Here is a 19767-nt window from a genome sequence, read left to right as displayed (position 1 = left end):
CAAATGTGAACAGGAGAAGACACTATATAATTCTCAAGTTTTTTCAGGGCACAAATGAGCCATGAATAATCTGTTCCACAACACCCTCCCCAATTCCCCATAGTCTCTAAGGGCATGATTGTTGCCAAATGGCACCTGATGGAAACCACCATAAACACAAGCATTAATTCTCCCAAAGAAACTGAAGAATGTATGACATATTATGGGTAATTTGCTGGAGTTTGCTGGAGCGACATCAATAGTGAAAAGATTTCCAGTGGATGTAGCACTGTAAAGTATAAAGACACCTGAATTGGTGCACTTGCACAGTTATCTATCCAAAAAATGCATATCTTTGAGGTGCACCTGCTTAACTTCCAGCACTGCTGTCAGTCTGGAAGACCTATTCGTATGAAAGGTCAGAACCACTGGAGATGGAAGAGCTTCAAAGCTGACAAACCACCATATAAAGTAGAAGTGACAACTACTTCTTTCTTGACTAGGCGGTGTAACAAAACAGTTAATTCTATCAACTTAGAAAGTGGTGACACCTTAAATGCAAACTACATACAAGAGTAACTAGATCTTACACTGTCTACTACTCTGGATGTCATACCAAATGATTGGTGGTTACAGGACGGTAATGATTGCCCTGGGGGTACCACACTCAGCAGTCCTGTTCCTACGTCAGAGGATGTAGAGCACATGGATTGGACAACAAGGACGGAGAGCCTGGAGGTGAGGGTGGGAAAAGAAGGAAGGAGGTTGAGAGGAGGGATAGAGGATCTGAGGCCCAGGGGAAGGACGTGGAACGCCAGGACCCGAAACGGAGGGCCTGAAACATGATGTGTGGAGTGTCCAGTCGGGATACGAAGATGGAAGAATATCCTTCTGGCATAAAGGAGATGAGGAGGACACACTTGCGGGCCACATCCCCGCAGGGATGTGGCTTACCAAGGTACGTGACCGCATATTTTCTTTGGAAAAGGAATGCGATAACAGATAAATCATTACAAAGATATATAAATATAGGGGCTTTCAACTATCCCTTATATCTATTGAACTTCAGACTACCACAGCACCCAGCATGTAGTACTGGATCAGTGCATTCATCCACTGATTGCCTTGTATTGTGAGTGACAGCATTTTTCTTGATAACATCTGCATGAAAATGAGTACACTTCAATGTCAAGGCTCATGTGCCAGAGCTGCTGTGCTACTACTTAATTTTTACAATTGTGCCAAATTTTTTTTGCAAATCTATTTGCATGAAACTTCATACTTTCAAAGACCAAACCTATTGGTTTAGCCAATGTTTGTTTTTATTAGATACTGTCAGACTGAAAGGCCAAGGGCAGTGCACTAGCCTTTCCTGTAGGATGGAGATGAGCTATAACGTGTTCACCTTTGGCTTTGGCTTTTTTCCTAGGATTTCCAGTGCCATAGTAAAACACTATTTTGTGTTAAACTACAGTTAACCTTGAAGGAAAGAAAGAAAGACATCAGTTCCCTGGACCACTGTCTGCTGTCTTCAAGCCCTCCACCACTAGGAAGACGTTATCCCACCAGGACAGCTCCTCCTTTGCTAATTAGTTACCACTCTAACTCCGGGATCAGTAACAAATCAATAATTAGCAATTGTGTCCACAAACCATTGATACATCCTTTTCATGCCATCTTCTATTTTAAATTTGGGGAAAGGGTCACAAAAACCTTTCCTCAAGTTAGAAAGTGTTTTTTGACTCACAAATTGGCTTTTGTAAATTGCACAGGGTTGTTGCACACCCAGTAATTGTGTGAACTGCAGGTTTTCCAAATAAAACATCCTTGATTCACAATATATAAGTTATATATATACATACATACATAACTACATACCTACATACATATATACATACAGCGAACCAGGTCGGTGCTATGATTGCAGATGGGTACAAGTGATAATTACCTTAATGTTAGATGTTACTTAAGAAGTGCACCATACCTGTTCAAGAGGCTCTTTATTCCCTAGAAAGAATGGGGGAAATAGTGGAGAGAAAAATCACAGAGATCAATCTTTATACATCATAACTTTCCTATAGGTGTGCATGTTGAAAATAGCCTGAAATTATCCTAAGCTGCGACTGGATGCAAGTGTGAGATTCAAACTTAGTACCTAGTCTTTAAAGGGTCCTTAAGTAAAAAAGAAGCTTGGTTTTCACTTCCCTCTCGGTTTCTCTGATTGCAAAGGAAACCGGGAGTGACATCCCAGATATGATCATTCAGAGGAAAATGAATCTCACGACAATGGCAAGAGCATTGTCAGTGTGAGACTTATAGGCAAATTGATTCATATCAATATCAATTACAACCATAAGTACAGTAAGTAAGATGTCAACTTTGGTTACAATAGTAACCCTATTGTAGAGTTCAAAGGGTACCTTTAGCATCAATAAACCATATCACCTGTTTGCCCTTTATATGTCTGGCTAAAAGCTACGTGAAGTTAAAATGAATGTAGGAGAAAGCAGGCAGAGAATGGAGGACAGAGGTTAAGAGATTACAAGGGAAATAGGATAGTGAAGACGATAATGTGGCTGAAAGGAGCACCGTGGGAAAGAGACTTAAGGGAGAAGTAGAAACAGCACGAGATTTGAGGAAGAAGTAGACAGGGAAAGAAACCAGTAGAAGGTAGCAGAGAGTTAGCAGGAGACTGTGAAATGGAAGATCAGAGTGTAAAGTGTCAAGATTTCTAGCATCAGCTACTGTAGTCTTATAATTAACTCCCCTTTTCTTGGCACAATAATCTATAGTTCAGATGCTTATCAACAGCAAGCCCACCTATAGACACACAACCTTCTTGAGGAATATTTATCTACTACTCAACATCTAGTCGCCAAAGCCCTTCTTATCCTAGATGAAGACCAACCACTCCTACCAGCCTTTCTGGACCTACCTGCTGCACTGGACACCAAGGTCCACTCTAATAATCTCAATGCTTCCTCCCATGCATGGGCATGAGTTGAGAAACGAGTGTGAAGAAAACATGGGGAAGAAAGGAAGATCTGAAGACCATACGCCAGAAGAAGGGTTTGAGACACAGACTGAAACTTAGGGAAAGTGAGTTAGAGAGTAGGCAAGAGATTTGAGAAGGGACACACCTGGGGCCCTTTTAAGGTTGACACAGGGAGAGTGAGCAACGATAATGGTTTTTTATGTACAAAAGAGCAGGATGTTCTTTCAAAAGTCAAATATAATAATGTGTTCAATAATGTACCGGTTTCATTTTTTGTAAAGTGTTTTTGCCGCTTCTTAGTGACTTCAATCCACTTTTCTTTGAGTTGTGGGTGTGAGAAAGAATACAAGAAATGTGTCTTGCAGTTTAACCAGATGAAAACAATCAGTGGATGTCAGGTTCCAAAAGTGAAGCTGAACAGATACAGTGGTGTAGCAAAGGCCCTTGGGGTGCAGGAGATGGGGTCTCCATGTACTTTGCAGGTGGGGGTGAGGGCTCAAGTTTCGTTATGCCAGTGCACAGATAGGCAGTGATGGTATGGAAGACACTTCCAGAGAATCAGAAGCATGCATGCGAAAAGCTAGTACCCTAACCTAGAGGAGAATTAAAGCAACCTTGTGAATTAATAAACTTAGAGTGTGCATCATAAGGACTGAAAATGCCAGAGGGATGGAAAACATCTAAAGGGGATATGTGTTAAGATGGTCAACAGAATCTGAACTGTGAGCCAGGTGGAAAATTGTGGCTCATTTATCTGTTATGTGACTATGAATTAATTCAGTACCTAACACTTCTTATCTCTCAGTCCATTTGCAAGAGGTGCAATAAACATCCAATCCTCCCCCCTAACCAGGAACAACAATGCTTCTCTAGTTCTATTCAGTAATAATCCTCACCCCTCATCACATACGGCATATCACTGCACTGATACATTGCCTCTAGCTGTGATCAGGCCTCAGAAGGCAGATAACTGCATGTTGTGGTTTGCACTAGATCACTTGGATGGAATGCGGTGACAATCACTTTGAGGTCACAGCATTCCAGGCAGTGTCAAGCTTCTGGGGGAGATTTGAATGTGGTCAGTTGGTTCGATGCCTGAGGAGGTTGGCTATACATGCTATGAACCTAATAAAGGTTTATAAAGAACTTTTGAAGTGAAAAGCGTATTCTTAACAGTGGCGATGAGGAGAAACTGTGGCCAACCTCCTAGATGAATCGGAACCCACACCTAGGTGAGAGGGGATCTGCCATGAGAGAGTGGAACCGCTGTGTATGTTTTTGCTGACCCGAAGTGTAGACGGAACTTTGGTGAATTTTGCAATCGGTTGAAGGCAGTGAACCGAGCCAAGGTGTGAGTGGAACTTTGGCTCATGTGCAACTGGTTGGAGGCACTAAGTCGGGAGAGAGGCGTGGTCTTGTTGCTGTCTACGAGCAAAATGATGACGTTGTGAGCTTGTGAGGTTCCGTCCAACATGATTGGATAAAGCCAGGGAACGGGAGTACTGGAGAGCAAGCAGTTTTGTTACAATGGCATTTCTTCTTACGTACAAGGGAAAACTTGATCGTGAATGCCTATGCCCATTTTTGATAAATCCTTCTCACGCCGGTCACTCGGCAACAAGCGGTGATCCGCACACCATTGATATTAATCGGTGATCTGCACACTATTGATATTTTATTATTTATTAACATGTGGGTCACCCAAAGTACTTCTAGTTTTACTAACAATTAAAATATTCAGACATCATGGCAGGTGCTAATATGTCTGAACCTCCTCATTTCCTTTCAGGTAAGGGTGATCCTATTTTGCCATGGAAAAGATGGAAGCAGATATTTGATTCATACTTACTTGCGATTAGGGGAGAACATTTTCGGTAGTTGGCAAACAAGCTGCATCATTACATAATTTAGGAAATTAAGAGAGAAATGTGTATGAAAGTTTGAAGGAAATCATTACTGATCATGAGGAGGGTGAACTAGAAAATGTTTTTGACATGTCTGTAATGATGTGGGAGAACCATTTTGGTGCACAGATTATTGTGGTACTGGAAAGGCACAAATCTTTCATGACAGTGCAGGGGAAACAGGAGAAAATTGGCACGTATGTTGCAGACTTGAAAACATTAGCTCGTACATGCGAATTTGAACAACTGACTGATTCTCTTTTCAGAGACCAGATTGACAGGCGTATGAACAATGTAAAAGTACAAGACAAATTATTAGCAAACAAATCGCACTTTGAAAGAGACAACAGCTATAGTTAACAGTATGGAGAATACTAGTATGTGGGTGCGTGAAATGCGTCATGAAAAAAAGCAACATGCTTATTGATGAGTCAGTGAATGAAGTAAAAGGAGTTGGTAGAAATGCAGAGAAGGAAATACACAAACATGAGAGAACACAGAGCAAAGAGGAACATAAAAAGTTTGAGAAGAAATTTTCTCAAAATGATACTCTAATATCAACAAAAAATGGAGGTGTGAGATGTTTTAGATGTGGAGGCGAAGGACATATTTCCAATAGTCCTGGATGTTTCCCAAGGTGGGCAGTCTGCAAGAGATGTGGCAATAAAGGGAACTGTGCCAGGGTGTGGAACAGGCAGTGAGGTCTATTGAAGAAGAAAAATGGAAGAAAACATTATTTTCTGTATAAAAGGATGATGGATGTGTGGACGCAGATTCAATAAAAATGCCGGAATGGAAAATTGTGGTGGGAGGAAAAAAAGCTGTTGTACTTGCTGATTCGGGATCACCATACACGATGATTGGTGACAAGAATTGGAACTCAATATTTGGGAATGGAGAAATGGAATTACTACCACCAGATATAAATCCTGTTGGGTACAGAGGCAAGAAAATAGATGTTTTGGGTTATTCGGTGATGAGAATTCAATTTGATGGGCATGAAACAACTGGAAAAGTGTATGTAGCGAAAAGGAGTGATAACCTTTTAGGTTGGAGATATCAGAGGGACATGGGGATAATATTAAATCCAAATTCCAAGCAGAAAGTGTTAACAAAGGCGAATGATGGATTCTCAGATGAGATAGTTTCTAGGTTTCCTAAAGTATTTGGAGATGATTTAGGGTTACTAAAGAATTTTGAACATTGAATTGCTCTCACGAAAGGTGCAATACCATGAGTGTCTAAAGTAAGGAAAGTTCCTCGTATGTTAGCACCACAAAGGTATGATTCCAAAAATTGATTTGGCAAACAGTATTGTGGAAGCTTTTAAACCAGAAAACAAGGACCAAGTACGATTTTTTGGTTTGGCAGAATTGTGTTCAAAATGTTTCCAAATATTTGCTAGTGTTTCTCAAACAATAAGGTTGCTGCTAAAGAAAGGTGTCCAGTTCAACTGGACTGAAGAATGTGATCAGTCTTTCAACAGTATTTAAATGCAGCATTGGAAATTACCAACTTTAGGAGATGTTAATGCACACAGGAAAACAATTTTATTGACCGATGCCAGTCTGAAGGGTTTGGGTGCAGTTTTAGCCCAAATGGTGAATGGTGAAATGAAGGTGATAGCTTTTGCTTCTTGCTCGTTATATAAGTGCTGAAAAGCATTATTCAGTTATTGAATGAGAGGCCTTAGCTGTATATTGGGAAATTATCCACTTTAAGTTTTTTTATGGGGAATACCATTTGTGGTCAGATCGTATCATTAACCACTTACTCGTATGTTGTTATGTAAGGAGATGGCGAATGTATCCCCTAGGATCAGGAGGTGGTCAGACTGATTGACCAGTTGTAATTTTACAGTTGAGTATATACCAGGAGCAGGGAATACAATGGCAGATTGTCTCTCTAGACTGCTGATCAACCAGAGTGCAGATGTGTGTGAAGAAGTAGCTGTAGATTAGCTATGTGAATCAGCCCTGGAGAAAAGTGAGTGGGAAAATGCCACTGCAAAGGACTTGGAATAATCTACATTAAAGGAACTCATTGTAAATGGTTGGCCAAACAAGAAAGATATACCTACTAATGTGGAAGGATTTCTTTGTGTAAAAGACAAACTTAGTATTAGTGATGGGAAAGTATTAAGGGGGGGGGGAGGAAACGGGTGGTAACTGCTGATGGTTTGAGACAGAAGTTAATTAACTTGGCTCATGAAGGACATTTAGGGAGAAATTTGCCCGTGGCTCATTTGCGTGAATGGTACTGGTGGCCTAAGATGGATCAAGAGGTTGAAGTGGTATTAAAGGATTGTTAGCATTTTGCAAATAATGACGAAACAACGAAAACTCACACAGTTCCTCTGTCACCTGTGGAGGTTCCAGTGGACCCATGGACTAAGCTAGGTCTAGATATAGCAGGGCCATTTGATCTTTTAGCCAATGATGAACAATATGTTATGCTGCTGGTAGACTATACGTCTAAGTGGGTGATCACAAAGTATGTGGCTGCGGTAAACACTAAAATAGTAATCACATTTTTAAAATAAGAATTCTCTAGGGAGGGTGTTCCGAAAACTCTTATAACTGATAATGGGGTACAGTTTGGATCCCAGTAAAATAAACATTTTCCTTAAAGAATTGTCAATAACTCATTTCAAGACAGCCCTCTATTCACCTCAAGGCATTGGTTTAGCAGAGAGTATGGATAAGAAATTGTGCACAGTGTGCGCTCTTGAATAAGACATCCCTAAAAGAAATGTTGAGAGAAACCTGGTGGGCACACCGTGTCACTCTTAATAGTGTAACATCTATATCTCCATTTGTTTCACCTAAAGACAGGAAACCACATTATAAACTCAATCCTGTGTGGCTAAAATAAGTGGTGAACAAAATGTGGACTTTCCAAATGATGAGCTTGTTCTGCGTAGGAGGGAACATCAAAATGAATATAAAACTCATTATGATTCTGAGAATTGTGTACATGAATCAAAGTTTTTTAGGTCAGTGACAGAGTTTTAGTGAAAATAACTAATATAATAAGAAAGGGGCATTCAGAATTCATGGGTCCTTTTGGGATAACTTCTCTTAAAAGGAATGCCACAATTTGAGACTCAGGGGATTTCTGGAGTAGATCTAGATTAACAAAACTAAATGAGGTTGGTTCATGAACTATGCTAAAAGAGAGCCATGGAGTGGAAGATTTAAATGATGATAAAGAGTTTTGGTTAAGAAGAGAGAGATATAAACCTACTTAGCACAAGGACTACGTAATGGGGAAAGTTACAACCTACATACTTAATTAAGTTATGAATGGAGGAATTTTATTAAATAACGGAACCTTCTAAAGTATAGTATACATAAAGTGAATGTATGTATATAATAATATGTTTCACACATATGATTTCCACGATGTAATTTGTTTCATGAGAAGCTTATTAGTTTAATATTGATTTTTAACTGTTGTATTCGGATATGATATTATAAGGGAGGGAGATGTGTTGTGGTTTGCACTAGATCACTTGGATGGAATGCGGTGACAATCACTTTGAGGTCACAGCAGTGTCAAGTTTCTGGGGGACATTTGAATGTGGTCAGTCAGTTCGATGCCTGAGGAGGTTGGATATACATGCTACAAACCTAATAAAGTTTTATAAAGAACCTTTGAAGTGAAAAGCCTATTCTTAACACTGCTCTTATGGTTACATATTCCTAGCCCCTACTCAGGCAGCTCCACATCCCGCTACTGAACGTTCTAACCATGATGAGGTCCCTAGGGATGGAATACTGCACTTCTAGCAGCACAGAGTACACAGGTCTAGGCGCCTCACCTTCAAAAACTCCAAGTCTTCCTGCTGACACTTCTCCTCCATCTCTGTGATCTGGACCATGAAGGAGGAATTCTGTTTCTCCAGGTCAGTCTGTTTCACATGGATCTTCTCTAGGTTCTTTTTGTGCTCAACCTCCAACTTGCCAAGGAGATCTTGTTTTTCTTGCTCCAGAAACTGCTGCAGCTCCTCGAATGTACTGAAGATTCTCTTCATCTGGCTCTGGAAATCTCCCTTGAATAAAAAAGGTTTCAACCATAAATATACCTCAAGTGACTTAAGTGCTTTGTATGGATTTATTGAATTCTTCAACACTTCATAAAATACTTGTCAAACAGAACATGCACGAGTAAATGGAGGGCAACAAAATAATGCAGAATTGCAAGGGCATGATGGATAGGGGAAGCAAGTGGATGATAATAGGTATTATTCTGAGGTTTTTCTTCAGTTCACTACAGTCAGAAAATTCTAGTGGTCCTAAACAGACATAAAATTATCACCAATTTGTCGGTGATCCCTATGGTCATTTTGAGGTTTTTTTCAATTCAGTACAGCCAGAGAAGCCTGGTGGTCCTGAACAGACATAAATGATCACCAGTCTGTCAGTGTTACTTGGAACAGTGATCCCTATGGTCATAAAATAACAAATGAGAAAAAATTACTTTCTTTTTCAAAATTCTTTGTCTTATTCAAAGAGTAAATCACTGCTAATTAAACAATAAATAGCAATTAGTGAGATGAAAAGTTGCTTGGTGCACAATCAGAAATACAGTAATGCAAGGTGTATAATATGTATCATAAATTATGAACACTGTCCGTATATCAAATTAATGCGGATCTAGTGTCAGAATAAATGAACACCACTTTGTCAGTATCATTAGTTTTTTTGTTATGCAACAACCCCCCCCCACTTTGCCTTCGATATCAACCACCAAGCACTCATCCACCCCATTAAGTCTGGAATGGTATTCAGTGGAAACGTCTCACACTGGTGATACTTCTATCTATCCAACCAACACCAGGTCATCCTCTGGGGCTCCTCCAGGTCCCCGAAGATTCTGATTATCTGAAATGCTCACCATGGTTCTATCTTGTCCCCTGCTATCTTCAACCTTTGCGTTTAACTCATCTGGGACTCTCCCATAAAATCATAAATATTCACCAATATTCTGACGACAAATAACTACATTTGAAAGTCCTTCTTTTCCAAACATCCAATCATATAATGCCTGAAAGATAGCTAACACCTCATCCACACCTGGATGCCCAGCACCTGTCTTGAAACTTGCAAAACAGATTTCCTGTTGTTTGTTTAGTACAACAGGCAGCCACTAGCACATGCCTGGCTCAATTACATGAACCTGGACAGATTTGAACCCCAACTTTCACCCAATATCAGGTTACTCAGATTCACGCAGGACACTGATTTTACCTTCACAGGATACACTGCCATGAAAACTAAGAGGGATTGGTACCAACTTTCTTTAGAAGTGAGGCCACTCCTCTTGGAAAGCGACTTTAGACCTGCTGCTCAATCATACTTTCTCATGTGGATGGTCGAACTGTCCTACCCCATGACCTCTATGACTCCACAGTGGCACCCCTTAATGGCATCCTACACAGTGCAGCAGGCTTCCTAAAGGGCCTGAAGAAAGGTGACATCACCCACACCCTGATATAACTCCACTGGTTCCTTTTTCTGGCCACATACACAATCTTCAAAACTATTTGCCACTTCTCCAGCCATCACAATAATCACACAAGCCTATCTGGCTGACTAACTCACTATCCCCACTGGCTCTCTGAACACTGTCTTTAATGGCTCACTAACCCAAAGTAACATAGCAAACTTATAGTTTGTTTGCAACTGGAGCTCTACATACAGATACACCGCTTGCATTATTACCTTCTTTTGTAAGTCTCACAAAATAAACAATAAGAAAAATAGTCTACCACTTCCAAGACGAGCACACCACAGTTCCTAGCCAATCCTGTACTAGACTGTAGTGCATCAGCAAAATGCCATCATTGAAGACCAGTGGCACTTCAGATAAACTAATTTAAAATTCTACAATAGGACCAAGGAGGATAGGTTAACTGAGATCGCAACATTGTGCAGGATCTAGATCGCCTGGCCAGGTTCTGCTTCCTGAACTGATGCTAATCAAAAGAGACAATCTAGGTACACATAGCACTGGCCCCTGGGCAGGTGAAGTCTGAACCTTATCAGAATTGTAGGGAGTGGGTGTGTCCTGTATCCTCACATAGAAGAAGACTGTGGTGCTGTCCCTGTGGTTTGCCATCACCGTGGAATACAGCACTTTAACAAAGGATGTCAATGCCAGGAATACTGCTGTCAGCTTCAATAGGTTAAAATGAAGGAACACATCTGACTTGTCCCACAAAGCTTATAGGGAGCTCTCCGCAGTCCACCCCATCAACACTCTAATTTGACTAACAGTTATCAGGTTAAGCAGGTCATCCCACTAAGAAGCTGAGAAAGTATGCCCATAGCTGAAAAGTAAGAACGATGACTGGCCCTTTGTTTGCTACCTCTGGCTATGACTGCACTACAAGAATTCCACTTACACACGTAATACATAAAGCTGGAACAGGGTGGTCTTGCACTGTCGTCCAGCAGTTGACCCCAATCTCTGATCTGTGCATGTGGACCTCGAGATGGTCGCCAGCCCTATGTAGGATGCCTACCTTCCCGGAAGCCTCTAGAACCACTGCACCATGTCTGGCTGATTATTGCCACTCTCACTATAAAACCTACCCTCTTGGATGGCATCTGTGAAGATTTGGGGTCGTTCTCTGATACTGCATAAGGTTGCGAGTCACACCTATGTGGGACTTTACCTCCCCAGTTGATGCTACTTGGGTGAGGCTATCATCCAGGAAGTGGCAGAAGTGAACGTTGTGCTGTCAAAGATGCAGGTTCTATGTTAGAAGTGGTCTGTTTTAGGGAAGAAGCAGCCAGCCTGGTTCATTTTATTCCTATATCTCTTAAAAATCCTTGTCTATGTGAGAGGGTGACATCTTGCCTTTCAGGGAGCTGAAATCACTATAACAAACTAAAGTTTCCTGGACACAAAGGCTACACAGTCTGTTGTTCCCTTGTTGTCCAATGACTTTGAGGTTATTAGCTCTGTAAAATGCTTCCTCCAAGTCTTCTTTGCCCTTTTAAAGACCTATCCAGGGATAACTTCTTTGAGGGAGCTGTTGCTGCCCTTGGAGCAGGTTTTAATTTGTAAAAGAATAAGGGGGTCATTATGTCCCTGGCGGTCGGTGTAAATGTGGCGGTAGTACCGCCAACAGGCTGGCGGTACATACCGCCACATTATGACATTGGCGGTAGCAGCCGCCGGGCCAGAGATAACAATCTTCAACCAGGTGGCCGCTACTATTCCGACGGCGGCATTATGACCCTGCCTACCACCATGGTTTTCGTACCATTCATAACGCCATGAAAACCATGGCGGTAGGCCCTCCCAGTGATAGGGAATTCCTTCCCTGTCACTGGTAGGAAACCCACGCACCCCCCCAAACACTCCCCAGACACCCCCTACCCACCCTCCATCCATGCTCCCTCCCTTCCAATCCTCCCCCCATACACGCACACTCGCAGGCACACACCACGCATTCACACACTCTCACACAGGCATACACACATTCATACACGCATGCATTCATTCATTCATCCGTACACACATTCAAACTGACACGCATTCACATTTCCATTCATTCACGCATTCTCACACATGCACACACACACACGCAAACAACACTACACACTCATTTGCATTCACGCACACACTCACTCACACATTCATGCACACACCCCAACACACACAACACCCCCCTTCCCCTGTTGGAAACCCGACTTACCTGCATCCAGGCGGCCTTCCGGCAGGGAACGAGACGTGCCGCTGATACTGCCAGCAGCACCCGCTAGCAGAACACCACCAGGCCGGTTTATTTGATATAATACGGCTGATTGCTGTCTACTGGCGTGGCGCTGCTGGTGGTGGCAGCGCCACCTTAACACGGTCCGCCAGTATAGCCACAGCCGGATTTCCGCCCTTCTTGTGGCGGAAATCCGGTTGTGTTCATATTATGGCTGACGGATGTTAGCCACGGCGACAGTCTTTTGGCAACCGTTGCCGCAGCGGTAGGCGGCATTTACTGCCTTTCTCAAAATTAGGGCCTAAGTGCTTTGGCTCAATGTTTTGTAATGAAGTCCCCGGATTGGTGCTGTCAAACGTTGGGGCTCCGAAAACCAGGGCTGAATAGTCTTGATTCCACTTCATGGAATTTTTTATTCACCACCAAACACTCCCTGCCTCTTTGCCTCACACTTGCAGGTTTATTGTCATCACTGCTTTCTCCCCTTTGCCACTGTTATTCTCTTCCTCCTTCTTTCCCCCTTTTGTGTTTTTCCCAGTCTAGCTTTGGATCAAAGTTTGTTGAGGGAAAATAAGTGCTGGTTCCCACACATGAACGCCTTTGAGGCCCACCCTGAAAACACCAGCTCACATTAAGCAATGCCTTAGAGTATATAGTAAATGTCATTCTACAGAAGAGAATCCAGGCCCAAACGGCCAATGCTTTCAAAGCCCCGGACATTACTGCATTGCAGTGCGTGGCTGGATGCAAGCCATTGTCGTCTCTTTCTCTGGGACTGTCCAGATTTCCCAATCGTGACCCCTAAGTGTCCTGAGGAATAGCTCAAGGGGAATGCCATTGATTGCTGAAGGATGGGCCTGGCTAGTTAGCGCAGATAGCTCTGGATCAGAGATTCCAGTGGAGTCAGAGGGGCAGCTGAATCAGAGAACTGCTATTTGGGGCTGGACTACAGGACCAGAACTAGGGTCGGAGGAATCCAAACTGTAACTGGATGCTGAGTGTTTGGGACAGACTCAATAGCACTTAGCTTTGCACCCACAGAACCTAGGACTTGGACCAGCGCTGAGACAAAACCTGACCATGGATCTGAGGGCAGCTGCTGGAAGAGGCTCCTGGTACATCTGCTTGTAGTCCAAATGATTAAACAAGTTTTCACTGTGCACCATAACATAAATTTCCCTGAGGAGAGAGAGCCAGTGCAGAAAACAGAGTGGATAAAGTCCTGAGGAGAAGGACCAACATTGACGAGTCTCTTGAGACCAGTACCAACCCCTGCTATTTCAAGAGCTGGAGTGGCAGGGAGGTTGGCAAGACGAAGTACTCCTGACAGAGGGTGTTAATTGTAAATATAATGGAAGGTTTCTTAAGGAAGTATTCCATATCTAGCCTTTGGGAATCATGAGAGGTGGATTCTCTCACGGTGAGTTTGTTGGGGAATGGTACCCATCTTCGTATAGTTCCCAGTAAACTATGCATTGTTTCATTAACTCTTTTGACTAATGTTTGCAGATATAATTAATAGTAAATGTTTAGCTTAGTAACATGTGTTTAAATTAGTTTAAGTATGTTTTAGATACGATAATAGTAGTATAGTTTTTCTCAGGAGGAGTTGGGGTTTTAGATATACTTGTATTTTATTACGTTTTAGAGTAGTTTTGGTAAAGTTATATAATTATAGTTTCCAGTTTCCCATATGACTGTATGGAAAATAAAAGATCAAAAGAAGTTTTCCAGTCTCTCGATTTCTCCTAAAGCCACCCTCTTTCCACCATATCTAAAGCTGAGTGGGAGCCCGCAAAACAACAGCTTCTGATTCACCTCTAAAGAATGTTTAATGATAGCCCAATGGTCAAAACAGTGATAGGTGGTAGAGTGCTCCCTTTACCCCGGACTCGTTCTTGTTCGATCAGTAGGTGACTTTTTGCCGACACCCATTCTTCAAGATGAGTTAATAAAATTTGGAAAAAATACCTTTTTGGATATAACTAATTAAAGTATTACTCTGTAATTAAATGCCAAACTTCCAGTTCCTTTTTTCAATATCAGCTTAACCACAGAGCCCTTCGGAGATTCCGGGATAATTCAGATTTGCTAATCCATTGACAGTGCAGAAATATACCTGCCCCTCGTTCACTATTAGACTAAGGGCCTGATTTAGAGTTTGGTGGACGGGTTACACCTTCACAAACGTATTACAATCTCCATAGGCTATAATGGGATCATAATACCGCGGATGGGATATCTGTCACATTTGTGATGGAGTAACCCCCTCCGGCAAGCTCTAAATCAGGCCTTAAATGATAACAGCTGGAATATTGTCTGGACCCGCTGCTCTGCTCAACTTCAAAGATCTAATTGTGTAATCGATTCATTTTCAGAGACAACCGATCATCTTCACTTGGCTGTACTAGTGGGGGAACTTGCAAAACCAGTGAGCCACATAAATTGTTAAAATAGGAAGTCCATGCATCTTTCACAGTCATACACGGCAAGGACCCTGGACAGCGCTTGCTCACGCTAGTTGCTATTTTCAAAACTTCTTATTACTAGATAGAATTATCTCTGTCATTTCTTCCCTACAATTATAACAAAATTTGACATTCTTTTGCTTTATATGCAACATAATTATTTCTCAATTGTCTGGCTTCTTCTGTTGTTATACTTGGAGAACTTGGTTTACATTTTCGCTGTACCCTTTGCAAATTAGTTTTGAATTTCTTACAGGAATGGTCAAACCTTGATTGAGATGGAGATCATCGCTCCACTTTTTTTTTTTAACTCTTTATTTAAACTCATAGTCTTCACACAACACGTATCAGAGAGTCATACAATTAGCATGTATCCATTAACTAGAAGCCCCAAGCCTGATAGGGCAAGTAAACATCTTTACAATCATGATGGCACTTTTACACCCCAACGGTTTACCTTAGTCCATCCAATCCCTCTCCGCCCCCCCCGTGTTCCTATGAGCCTGTATGTGAATTGTCCCCTCAGTACTTCCACCAGTTTTCCCAGACCTTTTCCCATATCCTGGGGCACCCCCTACATTTGTAAATCACCTGTTCTGCCCTCTGGCACCAGTCTAAAACGGGCTCCTATTCTTCCACCACCAGGACACGCGAAGCCCCCCACAGTCGCGCAATATTGCGTTTTTCTATCCCCGCCACCAGTCTTAGCCAAATCTCTGAATATTTGTGCCTTGGTGTGTCGTCCTTGATCCCCAGAAGCATCCACGGGGACTCTAGGGAGACCTCCAGCGATGCGACATGGGACATCACAGCCGTGAACCCTTGCCAGTATGTTTGTACCATCAGGTATTCCCATATAATATGAAAGAACATTCCCTCTTCCTGACGCTTCTGCCCTCCCCAGCTTGTAGTCTGTGACTAATATGACCTATGTAATAGTTTCAGTTGGATCAGCCTGTATCACTATTATTCTTGGGCTTTCTAGGACTTTCTCCCAGTCCCCATCTTCTAGGTGGCCCAGGTCCCTTTCCTACACTAACCGCAAGGGCACCAGGGTGTCCAGTGAATTCCGAATTAGTTTTAGGTAGAGGATTGACACGCCTTTTGTGAGTGTCGGTTCAGTGAGTACTGGGCCCTCTAAGTGAGAGGAGTCAGGTAATTGCTCTCCCTTCGTATTGTGCTGTTTGAGAGCATGCCCCAGTCTCAGGTATCGCAAACGTTCTATTTCTCCCATGGTGTATTCCTGGCTGAGGTCCTCAAAACGAAGGTATGCCTGACCTTTCCAGACATCACTTAGATGTTCTATGCCTATCATAGCCCAGCCTGAAAATCCAGTCAGGCCCTTCACTTCCTTAAGCAAGTCACTGTGCCATAGTGGGGTCATCCCTGTTAGTTTGCCTTTCCCTCCTACTGATGTAGGGGCTTCCCTTAAAAATTCTGACAGTTGTGAGTGGAATGGGTGCTCTTTTTCCTTCCTTGTCCCATACAGTAGGCTTTCATATTCCACACAACCTATTGCCTCCCTGTCCACCCGGTGGGCCGGGCTCGTTTGCTCAGCAAAGACCCACTTATTTACTATGAGGAGCTGCGAAGCTCAGTAGTACTTCCGAAAGACTGGGATTGCCAGCCCCCGTCATACACTCCTGTCTCTAATATACATAATGCAATTGTGGGGGATTGGTATAGTATTCGCATCTATGACAAAACCGTGGTCTGAAGCCCAGCCGCTGCAGCACTGCAAATAGATATGGCCATTCGATAGAATCGAAAGCCATCCTGGCATCTAGAGACATGAGGACTGCCGGCCCCATTGTTTGTGCCTCCGTCGCGTGGAGGACTCGAAATAGACGTCTTCGATTTGACTGCATGCTGCGGTTGGGCATAATACTGGTCTGATCAGGATGTATGACTTTGGAGATGATCCCTCTTAGCCTAAGTGCTAGGGCCTTCGCCAGCATCTTGGCCTCCATGTTCAACAGGGAGATAGGCCTGTGTGAGCCATATGCCGTTGGTGGCTTGCAATCTTTAAAGGAGTACTATGATAGTGGCTGTTCTTTTATCCTTGGGCAAGCAGCCCATCGTGCACACCTCCTGAAACATGTCTAACATGGGTTCAACCACTATGTTTGTCTTACACTTGTACAATTGAACCGGGAGGCCATTCGGGCCCGATGTCTTCCCAGACTGGAGACCTTGTAGAGCCTATGCCAGTTCTTCTACTGTGAGGTCAGCCTCCAGAGTGTCCCTCTCATCTCCTGTGAAACTCTGTAGGGAACTATCCTTCATAAGGTTGCTGCTCTTAGTAGTGGACACCAAGGTGGTGGGAGGGAACAGTTGTTCACAGCATGAAGCAAAGGCCTCTGAAATTGCCACATTGGTCATATGCATCGTGCCCAACCCATCCTGAATACCCAAAACTCGGGAGTGCTCCGAGTCTCTCCTCTCGAGCCATGCTGGAAGCATATTGGTTTTATCCCCCACTTCATACAGTCTGTGTTGTGTCGCCAATGCATGAGTGCAAGCTTTATCTTCTGCTAGAACCTTCAAATCCTGCTGCCGGTGTTTCAACTGCTGCTTATGCTCATCGGTTGAACTGTTTATGGCTTTTTCCTCCACCTCTTTAATATATTTCTCAATAGCCATGCATTCTCTTTTGGTCTCTTTTTTACAGCCACCAATCACCGACTGAGCCTGCCTCCGCATCACTGACTTAAATGCCTCTCACAGGGTAAGCGACGACTCTACGGAACCACAGTTTTCTGTAAAGTAAAGCTTTGCCCCCTTTCTAAGCTTTTTTCGGGCCCCTTATCCTTGAGATAGCAGGCATTCACCTTAGGAGGAAGCACGCAGTCTGGGGTCGGACCTGTCATGCACACCTCCACCGGGGAATGATCCGATATACCCCTCGCTAGATGGGTGGTCGCTTTGAATCTGGACATATGGGCTGTGTAGGTAAAAATATAATCTATACAATAAAAGCTCCTATGTGCCGTGAGAAGTACGTATACTTGCTACCCAAAGGGTTATGCCCCCTCCATATAGCCAAAAGGCCTAGGGCGGTCGTAAACTCTGCCAGTGGTCCTTGACATGTCCCCCTTGAACCCCCAATGCTGTGATCAACCCTGGGATTCATCACCATATTCATATCCCCACCCAGTACCAGAACCCCGGGAGGCAAGGTCACCAGGAGGTCCCCCTGATCAAACCAGCACCCCTGTGGAGTCGCAGAGGTATGTAAACCGAGTAGAGGTTCAAAATGATGCCTGACAGTGCAACATATCTACCACTCTGGTCGTGCCACACCCCCCTGGGCATAAAGGCCTGGCCTGGCTCAGTCTCTGCAGAGGTTGATGTCCCCTCCCATCCTGCTCCTTCAAGAAATACTGCTTACTGCAGGAGAAAAAGACTACCTCCAACAATAACATGCAAACTAAAACGCTCGACTCACCCCACCCTCTACCCTGCATTGTGAGCTTGAAACTGCCCATTTTCCCATCTTGCAGAGCGCCTGTTGCCCTAGGAAAATCAACCAATAACAAAGGTAGACCTAGCCGCCAGCTTCTAGGTCCGTCAGGCAAACTCTTTGCAGGATCATAGCCCCCTTGGTGTGAATGGATTTCTAGTTCTATAATCACTGTCATCACCTCATGTTTGGCACAGTAGCTGACTGCGCCCCACTCCAGCGTTGACTCCCCTCCCGCATCAATCTTTAGTGGCATTACTCATTACTGCCTCCCCCGTAATGTGCAATTGAGTTCCCAGACAGCTCCATGAAATTATCCACCTCAGGAGCCACGTCTCACTCACCTCCAAATCAGTTTCGTTCTTATTTTCTTCTGTTGCTAATCTCTTCACATCTTCTAGATCTTTTTTCATTTGAGTCAGACTATTTTGCAGCTTTGTCTGGGAATATAAAAGTACATGTTTTAGTGAGCTACAGTTACTGACCTACCAGAGTAAAATTCAATCATTACAGCTAGGACTCGATGTTCTTCTAAGTTATTTAAAAATGACATAAGCACCCTGTGCAGTGTAGCGAGAGAGTGACAAATTCAGAGAAACATGAGAAGGAAACTATATATTAATTTGCTCCCTTTTTTGTCTAGCTTGGCATTACCGATAATTATTAACTATATTTTAACTAGAGGAGACAGTGCCCAGTGTTCTAGCCTACTCACTCACATGTGCCACTGAGGGAACCAACAGGCCTTAAAGGAAGCAGACCTATTTTACAGAATTGATTCTCCTAGTTCAACAAGCTGTTTGACCTTGAGCAAGCCATGCTCTTCCTATGCCTCAGTTCCCTCAAACCCCATTATATAAGAACATAAAATGTGTCTCAGCATAGTAAGTGAGCACCAAGGACATATTCCCAGGACATGCCCGAGTGTGGTTTTCATTCACACAGGATTATGATTTTATTCTCATGTTCATGCATCAATGGGTATAGTTCACAAATAACCACCTAGCCCAAAAGATCAACCTTCCAACACAACCCAAAGTAGTGAAAAATAATTCCAAAAATCCCTGACGTCCCAACATAAAGTAGAACTAGGGAAGCTTTTTACTCTCTTAAACAAGTCATTGTCAGCGGCTGTGGACTCTGAGAATGGGCTGGCCATTAAATCACTCTTGTAACACAGGACTCTGGGCAAAAGGTCTTGGATTCTGGACCGCCTCACTGCAGGTGTT

General features: G+C 43.1%; 1 protein-coding gene across 1 annotated transcript in view; it reads right to left on the bottom strand.

Annotated features, from left to right (window-relative positions):
• Positions 1–19767, bottom strand: part of LOC138299240 (E3 ubiquitin-protein ligase TRIM39-like) — a 230194-nt gene that overhangs the window by 194977 nt on the left and 15450 nt on the right. The window contains exons 2-4 of the mRNA XM_069237367.1: positions 18883–18978; positions 8702–8932; positions 1964–1986 (exon numbers count right to left, since the gene is read on the bottom strand). Coding sequence (XP_069093468.1) covers positions 1964–1986; positions 8702–8932; positions 18883–18978 — 350 coding nt within the window. The remainder of the gene's footprint in view (positions 1–1963; positions 1987–8701; positions 8933–18882; positions 18979–19767) is intronic.

Source organism: Pleurodeles waltl, chromosome 6 (assembly GCF_031143425.1).
Source record: "Pleurodeles waltl isolate 20211129_DDA chromosome 6, aPleWal1.hap1.20221129, whole genome shotgun sequence".
Classification (NCBI taxonomy): Eukaryota; Metazoa; Chordata; class Amphibia; order Caudata; family Salamandridae; genus Pleurodeles; species Pleurodeles waltl.
Note: the sequence above shows the minus strand (reverse complement) of the source record. Positions and strands in the feature narration are given on the sequence as shown.